This window comes from Meleagris gallopavo, chromosome 7 (genome assembly GCF_000146605.3).
Source record: "Meleagris gallopavo isolate NT-WF06-2002-E0010 breed Aviagen turkey brand Nicholas breeding stock chromosome 7, Turkey_5.1, whole genome shotgun sequence".
Classification (NCBI taxonomy): Eukaryota; Metazoa; Chordata; class Aves; order Galliformes; family Phasianidae; genus Meleagris; species Meleagris gallopavo.
Genome location: NC_015017.2, coordinates 2,033,562 through 2,047,713, shown reverse-complemented (window position 1 = coordinate 2,047,713; position 14,152 = coordinate 2,033,562). Strand labels below are relative to the sequence as shown.

The 14,152-nt window shown below is 41.2% G+C and overlaps 1 protein-coding gene across 6 annotated transcripts in view; it reads right to left on the bottom strand.

Moving 5' to 3' along the window:
- AGAP1 (ArfGAP with GTPase domain, ankyrin repeat and PH domain 1) overlaps positions 1–14,152 on the bottom strand; it is a 290,613-nt gene that overhangs the window by 52,526 nt on the left and 223,935 nt on the right. For 3 of the 6 annotated variants that reach the window (XM_010713235.3, XM_010713238.3, XM_010713237.3), the window contains one exon: positions 621–698. The exons of the other annotated variants lie outside the window; for them this stretch is intronic. In XM_010713235.3, coding sequence (XP_010711537.1) covers positions 621–698 — 78 coding nt within the window. The remainder of the gene's footprint in view (positions 1–620; positions 699–14,152) is intronic. 6 annotated transcript variants of the gene reach the window in all.

Below are 14,152 nucleotides of genomic sequence, written 5' to 3'. Positions count from 1 at the left end.
AAAAAAAAAGAGCAACGTAAGTCAATTTGTGAACTTTGGCACCGCACGACCTTTAGAAATACAACAATATACAGAATTTACAAGCAAGAGCAGCACATGCAAATGACCCGGCACTGTCTCGCCTTTGGATTAGAGCTGCAAAGAGCATTATGGAGAACGCTTTCACAAAACAAATTAAGACTGTTGCTTAAATGTCACGGCACACCATTGTATTAGGCTACAGATCATTACACCTGATACTAACACTTTTAAAAACTGTAATAACTTTGGAAATATTACATCGAGTGGCCACATGTAGAAAGGGGAAATAAAGAAATAAATAAAGGAAGAAAATGGGTTCTTGAAGTAATTTAAACATCACCACTCCACGACTAGAGGGAAAGGTCAGAATTTAAGTAAGCTGAAAGGAACATGAATGGTAAAATAAAATGGGCAAACAAAAAGATGAAAAGACCGCTGGAATGACTCTGCAAACATAAGATGAAAGCACACATGCTTTGGGCAAATTTGATTTCCATTCCTGCATTTGGTGGGAGACGCAAGGAGGACAACTTCCAGAGAAGCAGGGTAAAAAAAAGGTTAGAGAGGGGTTGTTCATCTACAACGTGTGGTTTTGTTACCTTCAGTGTTGGTGCTGCTGCTGCTGTATATATTTCGCAGGCTACCAACACGGTTTAGTTTCCAAGCTTTGCGTTTGGCTGCATCCAGAGAGCAGAAGGGGGAGAGAAAACAAAGAGAATAGAATAAAAATAAAGAAAAAGGAAAAGAAAAAGGAAAAAAAAATATGAAAAAAGGGGAGAAAAGAAACATCAAAATAGCACGTGAAGTAAAATACACAAGGCTGTTACGTGTGAAGAGCTACACACAAAGTGCACACAGGACTAAACAGCCTCTCAAATTCTCACACCGTATGGAAGGCTTCTTCCTTCTTGGGTATGATTTTTAAATCTCTAAAAGGTGACAAGGTCTGGCAAGACCAGATGGACCTGCTATTGGAACAGACAAAAAGAGCAGCAGAAATAAAAAGGCACAATGTGTTTGTACAAGGGACACATAACCAGACAAAACAACTGCAGTACGGTGCTATTTAAGAAGGAGAATCAGCCAGATGAGTTGCTCCTTTACCCTGGGCCATCTCACATACAAGGAGGGAATGACGTATCTGCTAAGTGATACATCTACAAGCCTTCCAGTCACCTCACCTTGGAAAATCTGTTCTGCAGCATCAAGGAAGAGATCTCTGTGACCAACAAGAACTGGACGAATATCCAGATCTCCTTCTCAGCAGCTCGCAAGGACCTTCATCATAGAATCGTCACAGAATGGTTGGGTTGGAAGGGATCTCATGGAACATGAAGCTCCAACCCCTCTGCCGCATGCAGGGCCGCCAACCTGCATATCTAATAGTAGACCAGGCTGCCCAGGGCCCCATTCAATCTGGCCTTGAACGCCTCCAGGGATGTGCTATCCACAATTCTCTGGGCAGCTGTTCCAGCACCTCACCACTCTCTTGGTAAAGAAATTCTGCCCACAGACAGGAGAGAGCCCTGAGCTCAGATATGAGGCTTCTAAGAAGGACAGTGCCACTTACAGATAAGTTATGATTAATTTATCAGCCATGTTTTCTCCCTAAACATTCCTCCACTGTAATTCAGCTTATTACAACGAAACTCATGGTAAATCTGGAAGAAGATCCCATGAATACTTCATCCTCACAGGACATCACATAGCATAGTGAGCAGTGCGAGAAAATATTTTCAGAATTTTCTTTCTAAATTTAACAGATATTTTTTAATGTCCCAGATAACTCAGGCTGCACGTCTGGTTCCCACAAACCAGGCTGTCCAAAGCCCCATCCAACCTGGCCCTGGGCATTCACAGCAATCCAGGCAGCCCGTGCCAGGGCCTCATTGCTCATTGCATCAAAGAAAGGGTACGCTAGATCTATGTACAAATTAAGGTTCATCAAATCTAAAAATATTTTCATTATACGCATCCTTCGATATGAAAAACCTTCAGTTTTAGAAATGTTTAACAAGCAACCAGAGAGGCACCATTTCCCAGCTGAAACCTTGTTTTTTCCTGAAAAAAAAAAAAAGAAATTTACATATAAATAGGCAAAATCGATGTTTGGCATGCTTAGAAAAGGAAGACTGTTTCCAGTATACAAAGACCTTTTCCTAGTCTGTTTTCATTTTTCATATTTTAATCACATGTTCAGGTATGGATATATAAGCAGGAAGTGAACTTGCAGCCTGGTTTCCCATTAACCTATTGATGAAATAATCCATTTTAATGTTTTAAGTGTCATGCCTTTTTCCTCCTTTTAAAGGAATGGACCCTTTTTTCAATGATGCTGAGGTCCTGATACACCCCAGTGTGTCCTTTAGCACTGATTAGACTTCAGCCTGCTTCCTTGTGGTGCTCTGCTATCTCTGAGAATTCAATAATATCATCACCATTAGGGCTTGGATAGTGCCAAATGCAGCTTCTGTGGGGTGATTGATGTATGTGTGACCAGCAGGGCCTGGCCCAGACATCCTATCCTGACTGCCTTCAGAATTACAGCCTAACTATAAATTTCTGCTGCCTACAAACAAGGCCTAAGCAGGCACTAGATGTTGTTATTTGCTCGATCTGTCATTGGCTTATATACCAGAATATTCTGTTCCATACAGTCTGGATTCACTTTCAGGTTCAAAAGTTAGCTCAGCATAAGCTCTGGTTGCCAGCTCTGGTGATGTACATGCGTATATACAAACAAAACCAAGGAAGACAAAACTGGATTCCAATAAAAATCTATTAAAAATGCTTCAATATTTAACAGAAAAAAGCTTTGTAATTAGAAAGATCTTTATGGTAGATTGATGTGTTGAAGGATTTTTCACACAGAAGGTGGTGAGGCACTGGAACAGGTTGCCCAAGGAGGTTGCGGATGCCCCATCCCTACAGGCATTCAAGGCCAGGCTGGATGTGGCTCTGGGCAGCCTGGTCTGGTGGTTGGTGACCCTGCACATAGCAGGGGGTTGAAACGAGATGATCACTGTGGTCCTTTTCAACCCAGGCCATTCTATGATTCTATGATTCTATTTTCTGGAAGCCTACCTTCTTTACAAAGATATCAAGAAGCATCCCTAGTTAAGAGTTCCAAAGAAACCCAAATACCTCTCTCAAATGTCAAATACCCAGAATGCAGGTGCCTATGCCCCAGAAGACACTAGGTGTTTGATTCACCTTGTCCTGAAATTGCAGCTTGTATTCCGCCTGCTATGCTACACTTCTACAATCTGAATGACTAATGGATTTTAATAACGTTTTGAGAAAAATCTGATTAACATCGACACTTGCCCTGATCTCTGCCTTCACCATCGACAGCAAAACAACATCTAGCAGCAATCAAAGTGTTCCCCCATCCCAACTAGCGTGTAGGCATGAAGTGGGAGCACTCTGATCTTCACCAAGCTCATTAACTCCAGAATGCAGATCACCAAGATTAAGCTTTTACCTTTGCCAGACAAATTAATTTGTGCTTCCAAACTCTCAATCTGGACTAGCACAATAAGTCATTATCCATCACCCAGTGACTCCGAGCTCTGCTTTTAACAACGCTGCAAAACAACACCTTAACTGTTGCAACGTCCAACTGCGCACGCCATCGCCTGACAGCTCCTCCCAGTAGTTACCACAGGAAGAAATCACAAAGAAAAAAATGGGAAAGCTTTGACTCTTGGAGGCTGACGTGTGGTTTTATGACGAAGGCTTAAAATGATTTCTTGAGCTCTTGCAGAGATGCTACTCTCATTTCCCCATCTGTGACTTGATGTGTCACTCATATGGCACGCTCAGACATCTAGTTTGAGTATACCAATAAAGGGACTAGAATCAACTGCATTGATCTATGAGGAGGAAAGAATGATGCACTTCTACATGACTGTGTCAAGTGTTACAATGGGCCATATGGACATTTATTTTTTATAGCAGGAACTGCTTCCCAGGTAGGACAGAGGTCAGCAGTTGTTGAATCATCTCCACACACTGTAAAAGAACCACATGCTACCAAAAGAGACACGTCAGTTCCAATTGCTTGTGTTTCTTTTTGTGTCATTCTTCTTGTAATCCTAATTTTTACAGCAAATGAATGGTGGGCTCAATTTCCATCATTCATTTGCCTCTTCTAAAATTTTGGCAACCAGGACTCCCATTCTTTTTTTGTTGTTGTTGTTCTAAACAAGCTTTTCCAGCTTCTTTTTTAAAATAAATGACCTCCACCAGTTCGTCTTTCTGTTTCACCAGCTGCAGGAATGACATAAAGCTTCCAGATCTACAAGCTGGACTTCAAAATCAATAAAAATTTTCTATGAAAAGCCTCAACAAATCAAACATGACAAGGATACCTGTGCCTTAATGTGAAGAAATGCTACAGCTTGGAAACTGCTAATGGACAGAAGGTATCTGTGCCTATAAGAGTGCAAGGGTACCATGAAGACCTTGCTATGACTCTGTAGGTACTGGATGGACTCAGTGTGGATGACCAGAGGCAATCCACTCTGTTATTTGTCTTCCAGGTCCTTATCTTCATGACTGCAGTTTGTAAGGCATGGACTGCCTTACAATCCACACCAACTGAAGTGGAAGCTATACAGGCTATTTAATGGCTTAACAGACCTTTGAACATCCAAATAGCATTGAAATAGAACTTTACAAAATGACTCTAAACAGAAAAGACTTTAAACTAGTGGGATATGATGACATGTTGGGTCTCCGTCCATTACAGTCAATCCTGATGATGAAACAGTGGCAACAGTTTGCCATTTCAGCTAAAGCTCTGGGATGACATCCAGCTGTACCTGGAGGCACAGGCAATCCTCCATTTGCTGACAACTCCAAGTATTTCATTTTGTGAGCTGAATTATACTTATTTAACAAACATGCTGCATGCAAAATGAGCTAGAACACGTATGTTTTAAGTGTGCACATCTTAAAGAGAGAGCTGGCATGCCAGCAGATGAAGAAGAGAATTAGGCTTTGGAACAGCCTTTTGTTAAGATACGGAGTAACTGGGAATCAATTAAGCTTAATGACTCCCAATTACCACACATCTTCATATTTGTTCAGGCAATAACTTTACATCTGTGACCAACCCCTTGCAGACAAAATTTCAGTGTTTGCTTTCTTTAATAGAGATGCTATTTGTACTGTGTTAATGAATCTACTTTTCCCATCTAATTTTGATTAGTTAGGTATTGTAGTAAATATGTTTACCACCCTATGATCAGACATCATTATTTCTAAAAGCACCTACTGTATTACTGATGTGTGTCTCTGATGGTCCATCTGTTTAATACCTGTACCATTTTCTAAGGATGCTTCAGATACCAGTCACCTAAACACCACATTAATCCCCTTCAAGTTGCTCAAAATAAATTATTTGTGCACACTGCTAAGTAGAAATATGCTTTTGTTCTGAGGAGACTCTGAATATCTCCAGTCTCACCCTACAAATCCTCCTCCACCGCAGTACCGAGAAACTACAGACTTGTTAATGTCACCTCTGGTCTCCACGTGACAGAGTTCTTTGTTGATTAGATAAATAGTCCTCAGATAGCTGATTAAAAAATGATGTAGCCGTTAGGTTGTGTGTCCAAGCCTTGTCAGCCATGTTGGATGTTAAAGTGTGCATGAATTACATCCCTGGAGTGTGCTGAACAGTGCTGATTAAATGAGGCACGCCACAGCCCTCAGCATCAATTATCAGAAATAATAGGATCTTTTCACCTACACTGGAGGAAGGGGGCTGGGGATGGAGTCAGCATGCCACTCATTTCTCAGAATATCTCATCATCATAAGCACAAAATAATAACACTGCTCATTCACCTAAGGACATTTGTTTATTTTCATTGTGTAACAATAAAGACTGAGAAGATATATGAAGATAAACCTTCTCCCAAAGCCTGTGCCAGGTGAGCTTTTACATACAATACCCGTGTGACATCTACCTAGAAAACCAGAGGTATATAAGTCCTGGGTAAGAGGCAAACCCGAGTGTTGGAGGGGTACTTAAGGATAAGCTCTAGGACAATCTACATAAAGTTGCCACCACACTGGGGGAGAAATTCCACATTTCAGCCCTCCTCAGGCTCATTTTCAACTCATTCTGCACCACGACTGGTGTCACTGGGAGCCGTATGGCTGCAGACTGGGGACTTTCCTTCTTTTTGGTGGTCAGCAGAACAGCAATTTGCTCAACAAGATGACACTCTTTTATAAGAGGGCTGAAATTATTTCATTGAGGTGCAGCCCAGGAGATTCTTACACTACTTAAACTTGTTTCTTCAACTGTGAAGGGGCCTGACGCAGCCTCCTTCATCCTGCATAGAAGCAGCAATATGAAAACTCCCCAAAAAGGGTTAGGAAAAAAAAAGGGTATATGTACAAAAACATAGAGAATGTTAAATAATCTCTATGCGTTTTGTTTCTATATGACCATAAGGATCAATATATATGCTGCTCTTCTGTATTGACTAACAAGTGCTCAGAGCTGCATACAGCAGATCTGTTACATCAGGCTTTTGAAGTAAACCACCTTTAAACACTTCAACGCTACTCTGAGGTTTCCAAATGTTTGTCCTCTGTACCAATGTTAACAGGACACGTTACCCTACGGACCCCAAAATGGAGCTGAAATGCAGAACATATAACCACTGCATTATTATTCTATAAAAACAGAAGCCAAAATCTGACAGTAATCGCCTATAATGTATTAAATTGGAAACCAGGATACTCAGAGAAGGAAGCTGATGGGCATCAATGGAAATGACTGAAAATGCCAAGTTGAAGTAGCTCATATCCCACTAACCCACTTTAGGCCCCTCCCAAATTAAAATCCTTTCCAGTGCTCTGCTTTAAAGCCACAAAACGCTCTAACAGCAATACTTCCATTCACATTAATACTTCATTACATTTGGCTTAGCTTCTGCGTGGAGCATTTGAAATAAAGGAAAAAAATGGAAACGCATTCATATTCTTACTCATGGCAGGGAAGAAAGTTACTTTAATTAAACGCTTCTAAAAATGTTTTAAATTCCTTCTCTCTCCTTTGTCTTTAATTTAACTCTGCTGCATTGCTCTACAGAAACTTTTGCAGAAGGCAAAGGGCTAACTAAACTATTCAGTGCATTTCCAATACACTATAAATATACCAGATCCAAATCGACAAAAGTAAATGTTAATTGGAAACATTTTTCTCAGTTTTTCATTATCTGAGCAGAAAATTATGGGTCTTTTATACACACACACAAAATCCTTTTCAACCACCTAGAAAAATTATCTTTTAATAAAAGCTTTAAATTATACTATCATATTTCAAAGGCAACGAACAGTTAAAGCAGCTAATCAAAGGTATAATTATTTAATGACTACTACTCATGCTATCTAACAGGGCCATAATTGCTTGGCTGTGATCACTAGACCACCAGCTTCAATACTGGAAAACAAGTACTTTGCTTGTAGCATTTGATCGACCAATTTCTGAGGTTAGTTTCTCCAATTGGGTTGACTTCACAAAGCAGGCTGACTTATTACGGGATGAGATAATCACTTTGTCTCGCTGCCTCCATTTGTTTTTGTGCTAAAAACGGCAGAGGAACATAAAGCACCTGAGAGCATGCAAAAATATTACCCTGACAAAATGCTATTTGTCAAAATCATCATTGATCTGTGTCATTTTTAAGGACACGTGACAGTTTTCTGTTTACTGTCCATATTAATCCCCTGTAACTAGTGTGGGACATGTGGGGAACACGAGCTGTCTGCAAGCAGCCTATCCTCTTTCTGCTCCTTAGACACAGCATTGACTCAGTGGAAAGAGAAAATGCTCCCTTGCCTACCCCATAGAGAACCACTGGTTTTATGGCAGGATGGATTTATTCCTGCTTCGGACCATCAGTTTCATCTATGGACAGGGAGATGAGGATCTTGTCTGGGGCTGACGAACAAGCAGCATTTAAATCCATTAGACAAAGATGCACTGCTCTACACCCTTCTCCCTCTCTGACTGCATAGAAGCCCCATTCTGTTGATAGCCCAAGCAATTACTGCCAAGAAAACAGTTACAAAACAACAGGAAGAGCTGTTTCTGCTCAAAGGACTGATATTTTCATGGCTCATCTTGGATTTATTTCCTTCTGCTCTTAATAAAATGATCTTAACATGAAAAGGGAGACTTCCCACTATATTCACTGTTATCATAGGAAGAATGTAAGTTGTCCATAGAAACCTTTTAAGGTAAAATTAAGACAGATTAGGCATTGGAGTCATAGTGTGAGTTCCACCTTTTAGCTATTCTGGAATTTAAAGCAATTGCAGAATTGAATGGAAATCTCAATTTAAACTCCTACAATTGGACAACTTTTCATCACATTTACTCCGTGTCACCCGCACTGATATGAAACAGAAGTTGGCACTACGGAAATAAAAACGTGAATAAAAGACACGTCTGCAGTAAGGTTTCACAAGCAGACCACTCTTCTGAAAAGCAATCGTTGTTCACATCAGTTCCTACGGGCCATTAGATACACAGCCTAGGTATAGTCTATGTATGCACCCTAAGTAAAACAGAGGCAAGACAACTCTGCTAGAGATCTAAATCTTGCTCAGCAACTTCAAGTTGTGCAAATAACAGGTTAGAAAAGGGTACCCATGAAGTACACCCCACCACCCAGTAAAACTAACGTGAGTCAGTGTCAGGCATTTAATAGTTTAGCACGTTACTGTGCTTCTGGTGAAACCTTTCATGTTAGCACAGGGATTCCTCACTAGAGATATTCAAGTTGGAGAGATTTATTGTGTCAAGGTCTTTCCTTACAAACTACCAGCCCATCTGTAATGATTATTTCTCTACAAACACGAATGCCTGTGCTCAAACAGGAAGGTCACCAGCTCCCCTTTTGACTGCGCTGACACGAGAGACAGCTTTCAACTCAACCCCCTTCACCTGGCTTCATTTAGAAAATACAGACCCGTAGATCCGGGCCCTGCCCTACAAGGAGGATGACCTGAGGGTTAATTCCATGCAAAGTTCCTCTCTCGTAGCACAACCACAAAGCCTGCATCTAGGCCTGCTAGCAGGACATCTAATCATCATTTGTATTTTGGGACAAAACCTACAAAATTAAATTGCTAACTCAAAGCTCCTAGCTCAAAATGGGCAATGGGACAAAGAACTTCAGACCATTCACAAACAGTTTATACACCTGCCAACTTAACTTTCAAAACTGACAGTTCAACCAGCGGTTACCACACTGACCTACAACGGGACACAGAGGTCTCTTTGGGCAGGTCTCTCAACCCAGGCTTGCTAGGGAGAAGGCAGCTATTAAGATTCTTCCATTTTAAACTTGCTCTGGAAACAGAAGAATTCTTCCCAATGGAAGATTTATCATTTTGTCTCTTCTCCATGGATGGCATCTGGATTTCAAGGGTATGATGTGCAGAACACCACTATTACTTGTACTAGATTGGAATCTTCAGATTTACAGAAAGCTGTTCATTTTAACTTAAAAGTGAAAAAAATAAAAATAATAATAAAATGGAGATGCTCCTGGTGTGGTATTACCCAGCAACTGCCCAGATAGTGCTTTGAACAAATCCAGCAAGATGAAGGTTAATTCCTGCAGCGGCTCTTACATACAAGTTATCACATTTCTGTAATTTGACTTATTCCTGAAGCTGTATTTGCAATTTCCCAATCCCTTGGGAGATGCTGCGATTAGAGTTTTAAAGTCTGAGAAAGGAGGGTGCCATTTTGTATTTGCATGTTTTAAATACTGCACATTTTGTCAGGGCATAAGCAACAATCGTGTGACAGCATGATAAAGCAAAACCAAATGAAGAGACCCAAATGTAGAGACTCCTGTCTAAGTGGCACTGCCTTTCACCCCCCAGTGCAGCACTGAGTAACAACTGCATTTTGTCCGGAAAGATAAATATTAAATCCTGCATTTACATCAGATGCTGGTGTCACATGCCTCCCCACCAGCTGAAGATCTGAGTTGTTAACTACTAAATGGGTAAATGACAATGGCTGTTACTAATCGCTTATTGAATAATGAAACTGACACAACTGATAAAAGGTTTCAATCCTGGGAAAAAGTGATTTATAGTATTTCACTCTACTGGCACTGTTATTTGTATGACAAATGGTTGGACAGACACCAGTTAATCTCTGCACACCTCCAACTCTGATGTGGCAGCTTCTGCCGGAGCATCCAAATAATCAAGAACAGCTAACAATACAGCCGCGCTGTCGCGAGGGGCTGAATGCTGGTATTTTATCAAGGCTGATCCCCAAATCAATTTACGCAATGGATTTTTTTTTTGGTGGGGGGAGGGAGCACGTGGCAAGCTTACTTGCCACGCATCATAAAAACGATAAGCCACAGCTTGCAGCTAGGCAGATAGGCCATGCTCCTGCGGCACCAAAATGAAATCATCAATACAACTAAGGAGTTAATGATTTCAGAAAGCTGTGTATAGTTTATGGATTTTCTTGATGGTAAAATCTGAACTGCGGCATCATAGGGAGCTGTCAAGACTGCTTGTTATGTTGCAGTGGAATACTGTATTGCCTGCTGGGGACCGTGAATCCCATTCCCCACTCAGGCAGGAGAGGGATGTGGCTTCTTTTGAGGCAGTATGAGACAGGGCTTTCTCCCTCTCTTGAGAAACAAATGAAGCTTTGTATTTATGAGCAGTTTATCAGCAGCAGCTTTATCTCATTGGCCGTGTTAGTGACATCCTACTTCCTGCATAAGTCAAATGTACTTCATCAAGCAAGTCTTTCAAAAGCATCAAACCTCTCCAAGTGCTGAGCTTCCATTCTTCTGTCATTTTTCAAATCTGCAACCAGAAGTTTTAACTTTTCATTTAAAAATAAAAAGGATGCCCACTACTATTCAACTGTAGGAGCATAGAATCATAGAATCCTTAGAGTTGGACCTCCAGAGGTTATCCAGTCTCCTGGATGCTCCTGGATGCAATGAACAGGGACATGCACAGCTAGAGCAGGTTGCCAAGACCTGATCCAACCTCACCCTGAAAACGTCCAGGGACGGGCCATCCACCACAACACAAGGTAAGCTACCTGTCCCTTGTTTCCACTGCCTGTGCATCTACTTCTCGCTCTTCAGTTTGACCAGCAGGTCCCAGTTCAGCCATGCTGATCTCTTGTTTACCTCTCCTGACTTGCTACACCTGGGGATGGAGAGCTCTTGCACTCTGAGGAAAGCTTCCTTCAAGATTTGCCAGCCTCTCCTCTCCTTCCTTGCCTGCCCATTCTGAACAGCTTGTAGTCATTGATAGCCACACTCTAATCACGGGAATCATCCCACCAGGTTTTCAGTGACACTAACTATATTGTGCCTTTTAGCAGAATAGTAGCTTCCAGCTCCTCCTGTTTGTTTTCCAAGCTGTGTGCACTGGTGTTGAGGCACTTCAGCTGGGCACCTGTCTTGTCAGCATTCACTGAGAAAAAACAGAAGAGTGAAAAGATGAGGGAACGATCCTTGTTAGTGTCTGGATGGAGCTGCATGGGTAATGGCATCAAGGCAAGGATAAAAGACTGAGATACGAGGTTGGGCAGTGTAAACTTGTCATAGGTGACCAACCAAGGCCAGGAACAACACCAGAGATGGTGCACCACACTCACAGCACAGCCCACACATGGAGATGAAGCCCAGATCACATACTTCAGTGACACCATGGACCTAAAAATGTCACTTCCTTGGTTGCATTGACACTGAAGGTACATGTCACGAGCACCTTACAACACTGGGTTGGCCTCCTGAGCACATATGGCACCAGTGTTGAGTTGGGATGGAGAGTACAAAGCCACACATAGGTGAAGACTCTGAGAAAGCCCCAGGAGACAAAAGCTCAGTCTGTCTGTGCACACATGAGACTGCTGAGAGAACACAGCCAAGAGGAGGAGAAGGGATCCATGCAGAGCATGAGAAGCAGCTACAAATATTTTCTCCAAAAGATGTAAAAGATTCCTAGAGAGGTGAAGTATTACAGGTTCACAATTTCAATACTTTCAATTTAAATTACATCGGTCATTTTCTAGCACTTGTAAAACTTTCAAAAAAAAAAATCATTTTTATATTCATTATTATCATGCAGGACTAACTCAACATATTTGTTCTTCAAAGATATTTGTGACAGCACAGCATTAAAAACTGCTCAGACCTCGTTACCCCTTGACAATCTCCTGTGAGGCATTCAGATAACTCTGTTACTTACTCCATCACTGGAAGTTATTTTCTGATTATATCATGTATCAGCTTTCCCATGAATTTGCCCAGGATCAGTACGAGATTAAATAATAGACAGATTCTTCAGAATCCCTTTCTTAAGCATAGCATAGTAAGCATAGCATCCATTTTATTCTAGTTCTCTAAACCATTCTCGCTGCTACAAGATCCCCTAAAATTAAATGACGATTGGAGAGCATCTAAGCCAACTTTGTAATACTCCTGACTCTTCCAATCTGGTTGTGCAAAGGACATAAATTAAAAGCACTGTAGAAGCTTCTTAGCAGTCACTTAACTGCTGATTAGAAGTACAAATTTAAGGTAAAATTATTTCCTACAAATAGGCATTTTTGGCTTTTTCTTTGTGAATTCAAGATTTATTATCACATTCCTTTGTCAAGCATTTTAGCTAGCAGATCTTTAACGTCTCATCCAACCCAAGCCATTCGTTCTTTACACAAATACAATGCATTGCTGATGAATTTATGAAATCCCTCTTTTGTCATCCTTAGACATCCCATTCTACAGACCTTCAATTCTTTCTAACAGCTTTGATTTTCTATATCAACTGACTCATATTCACTGCTGTTGCCTTCAGTATCCTTATTGCCCAGGTGGGGTGGGACTAACAATGTTGTTATTTACTCTGCATCTTCCAGACATCCTAAGGTATTAGCATGACCCAACTGTATTCTTCTAAACCATCAATCAGTCCTCTAAAAGAAAGCAGAGGCTCTTGACCTTCTACACAGAGTTAACATGCAGGTAGTCACTGTAATTGATAACACAGAAAAACCATGACACATAGCAGTACAAGATTACTGTCAAAATACTGTGCAATCAAATATAATAAAGGTTGATGGACTAGCAGATTCCTTCTTCTACTATGCCTATGTGTAAGGATGCACAAGTTCAGGACTGCTTGCTCGCCCAAAACCAGGAGGGGAACCTATTCCCAGGGATATAAACAAGGATTTAAACTGAAATTTTCTATATAAATCTCTCACCCTTTCCATGGTTCTGATTTCAACCCAGTCCACTCCTTCCATCTTCTTGCAAAAGTGGCTGGGTGTCTTGTATTACTGCACAGCATTTGGCAGTCCCTTTTACTTGCAGATAAAATGTCCTCATCTCCTACCCCAAAGGTAGAAAGTGTTCATTTTGGGTTTGTCAATCAAGAACTCAAGCTTCCGTGTACTGCAGTGGTTGATGCGTTAGGACAGAACTACAGTGCACTGAGAAATGAATATGTGGTAGGGGCTGTAAGAGCTGGGAAGGGACAACTCTGAGAAGCTGAAGAAGGCAGGTGCCCTTCAAATGATAACAGTTCTCTGTACTCTACTGGGTCTCTGCAGCCTGCTTCACTCCAGCAGGACACCTGGAACGAATCCTGTCCTTGCCCACTTCACAGTGAGTTTCCTGTTTTTTCAGTGCTCTCCTACAAGCAGGACTAAAGCACGGAAGGATTTTCACAAGCAGAACCTCAGAGATAAACACATTGGCTTCTGTGTTGCTCAAAGAAACATTTAGGGCTTTTTCTCAAGTGCCTCTTTCTTTTTGGAAGCAGTGAGAATGTTCAGGCTCTGGGGGACAGTTTATGTCAATCTTTTCTTCTTTTCTCAAAAGTATTGCAGGTTAAACTTGAGGCCTAACAACCTTGACAATGTTCCTTTACATTTTTTTGACAAGCCATTGAGTAGCATTATGACAAATTACGGGACCCAATGATATGTAACCAGAAAATCTATGCCAGCCAAAGGCTGTAGATGAAATAAAAGCCTAAAAGAAGTATTTCTGGCAGAAAAAAGAGGAGAGGAGAGGAGAGGAGAGGAGAGGAGAGGAG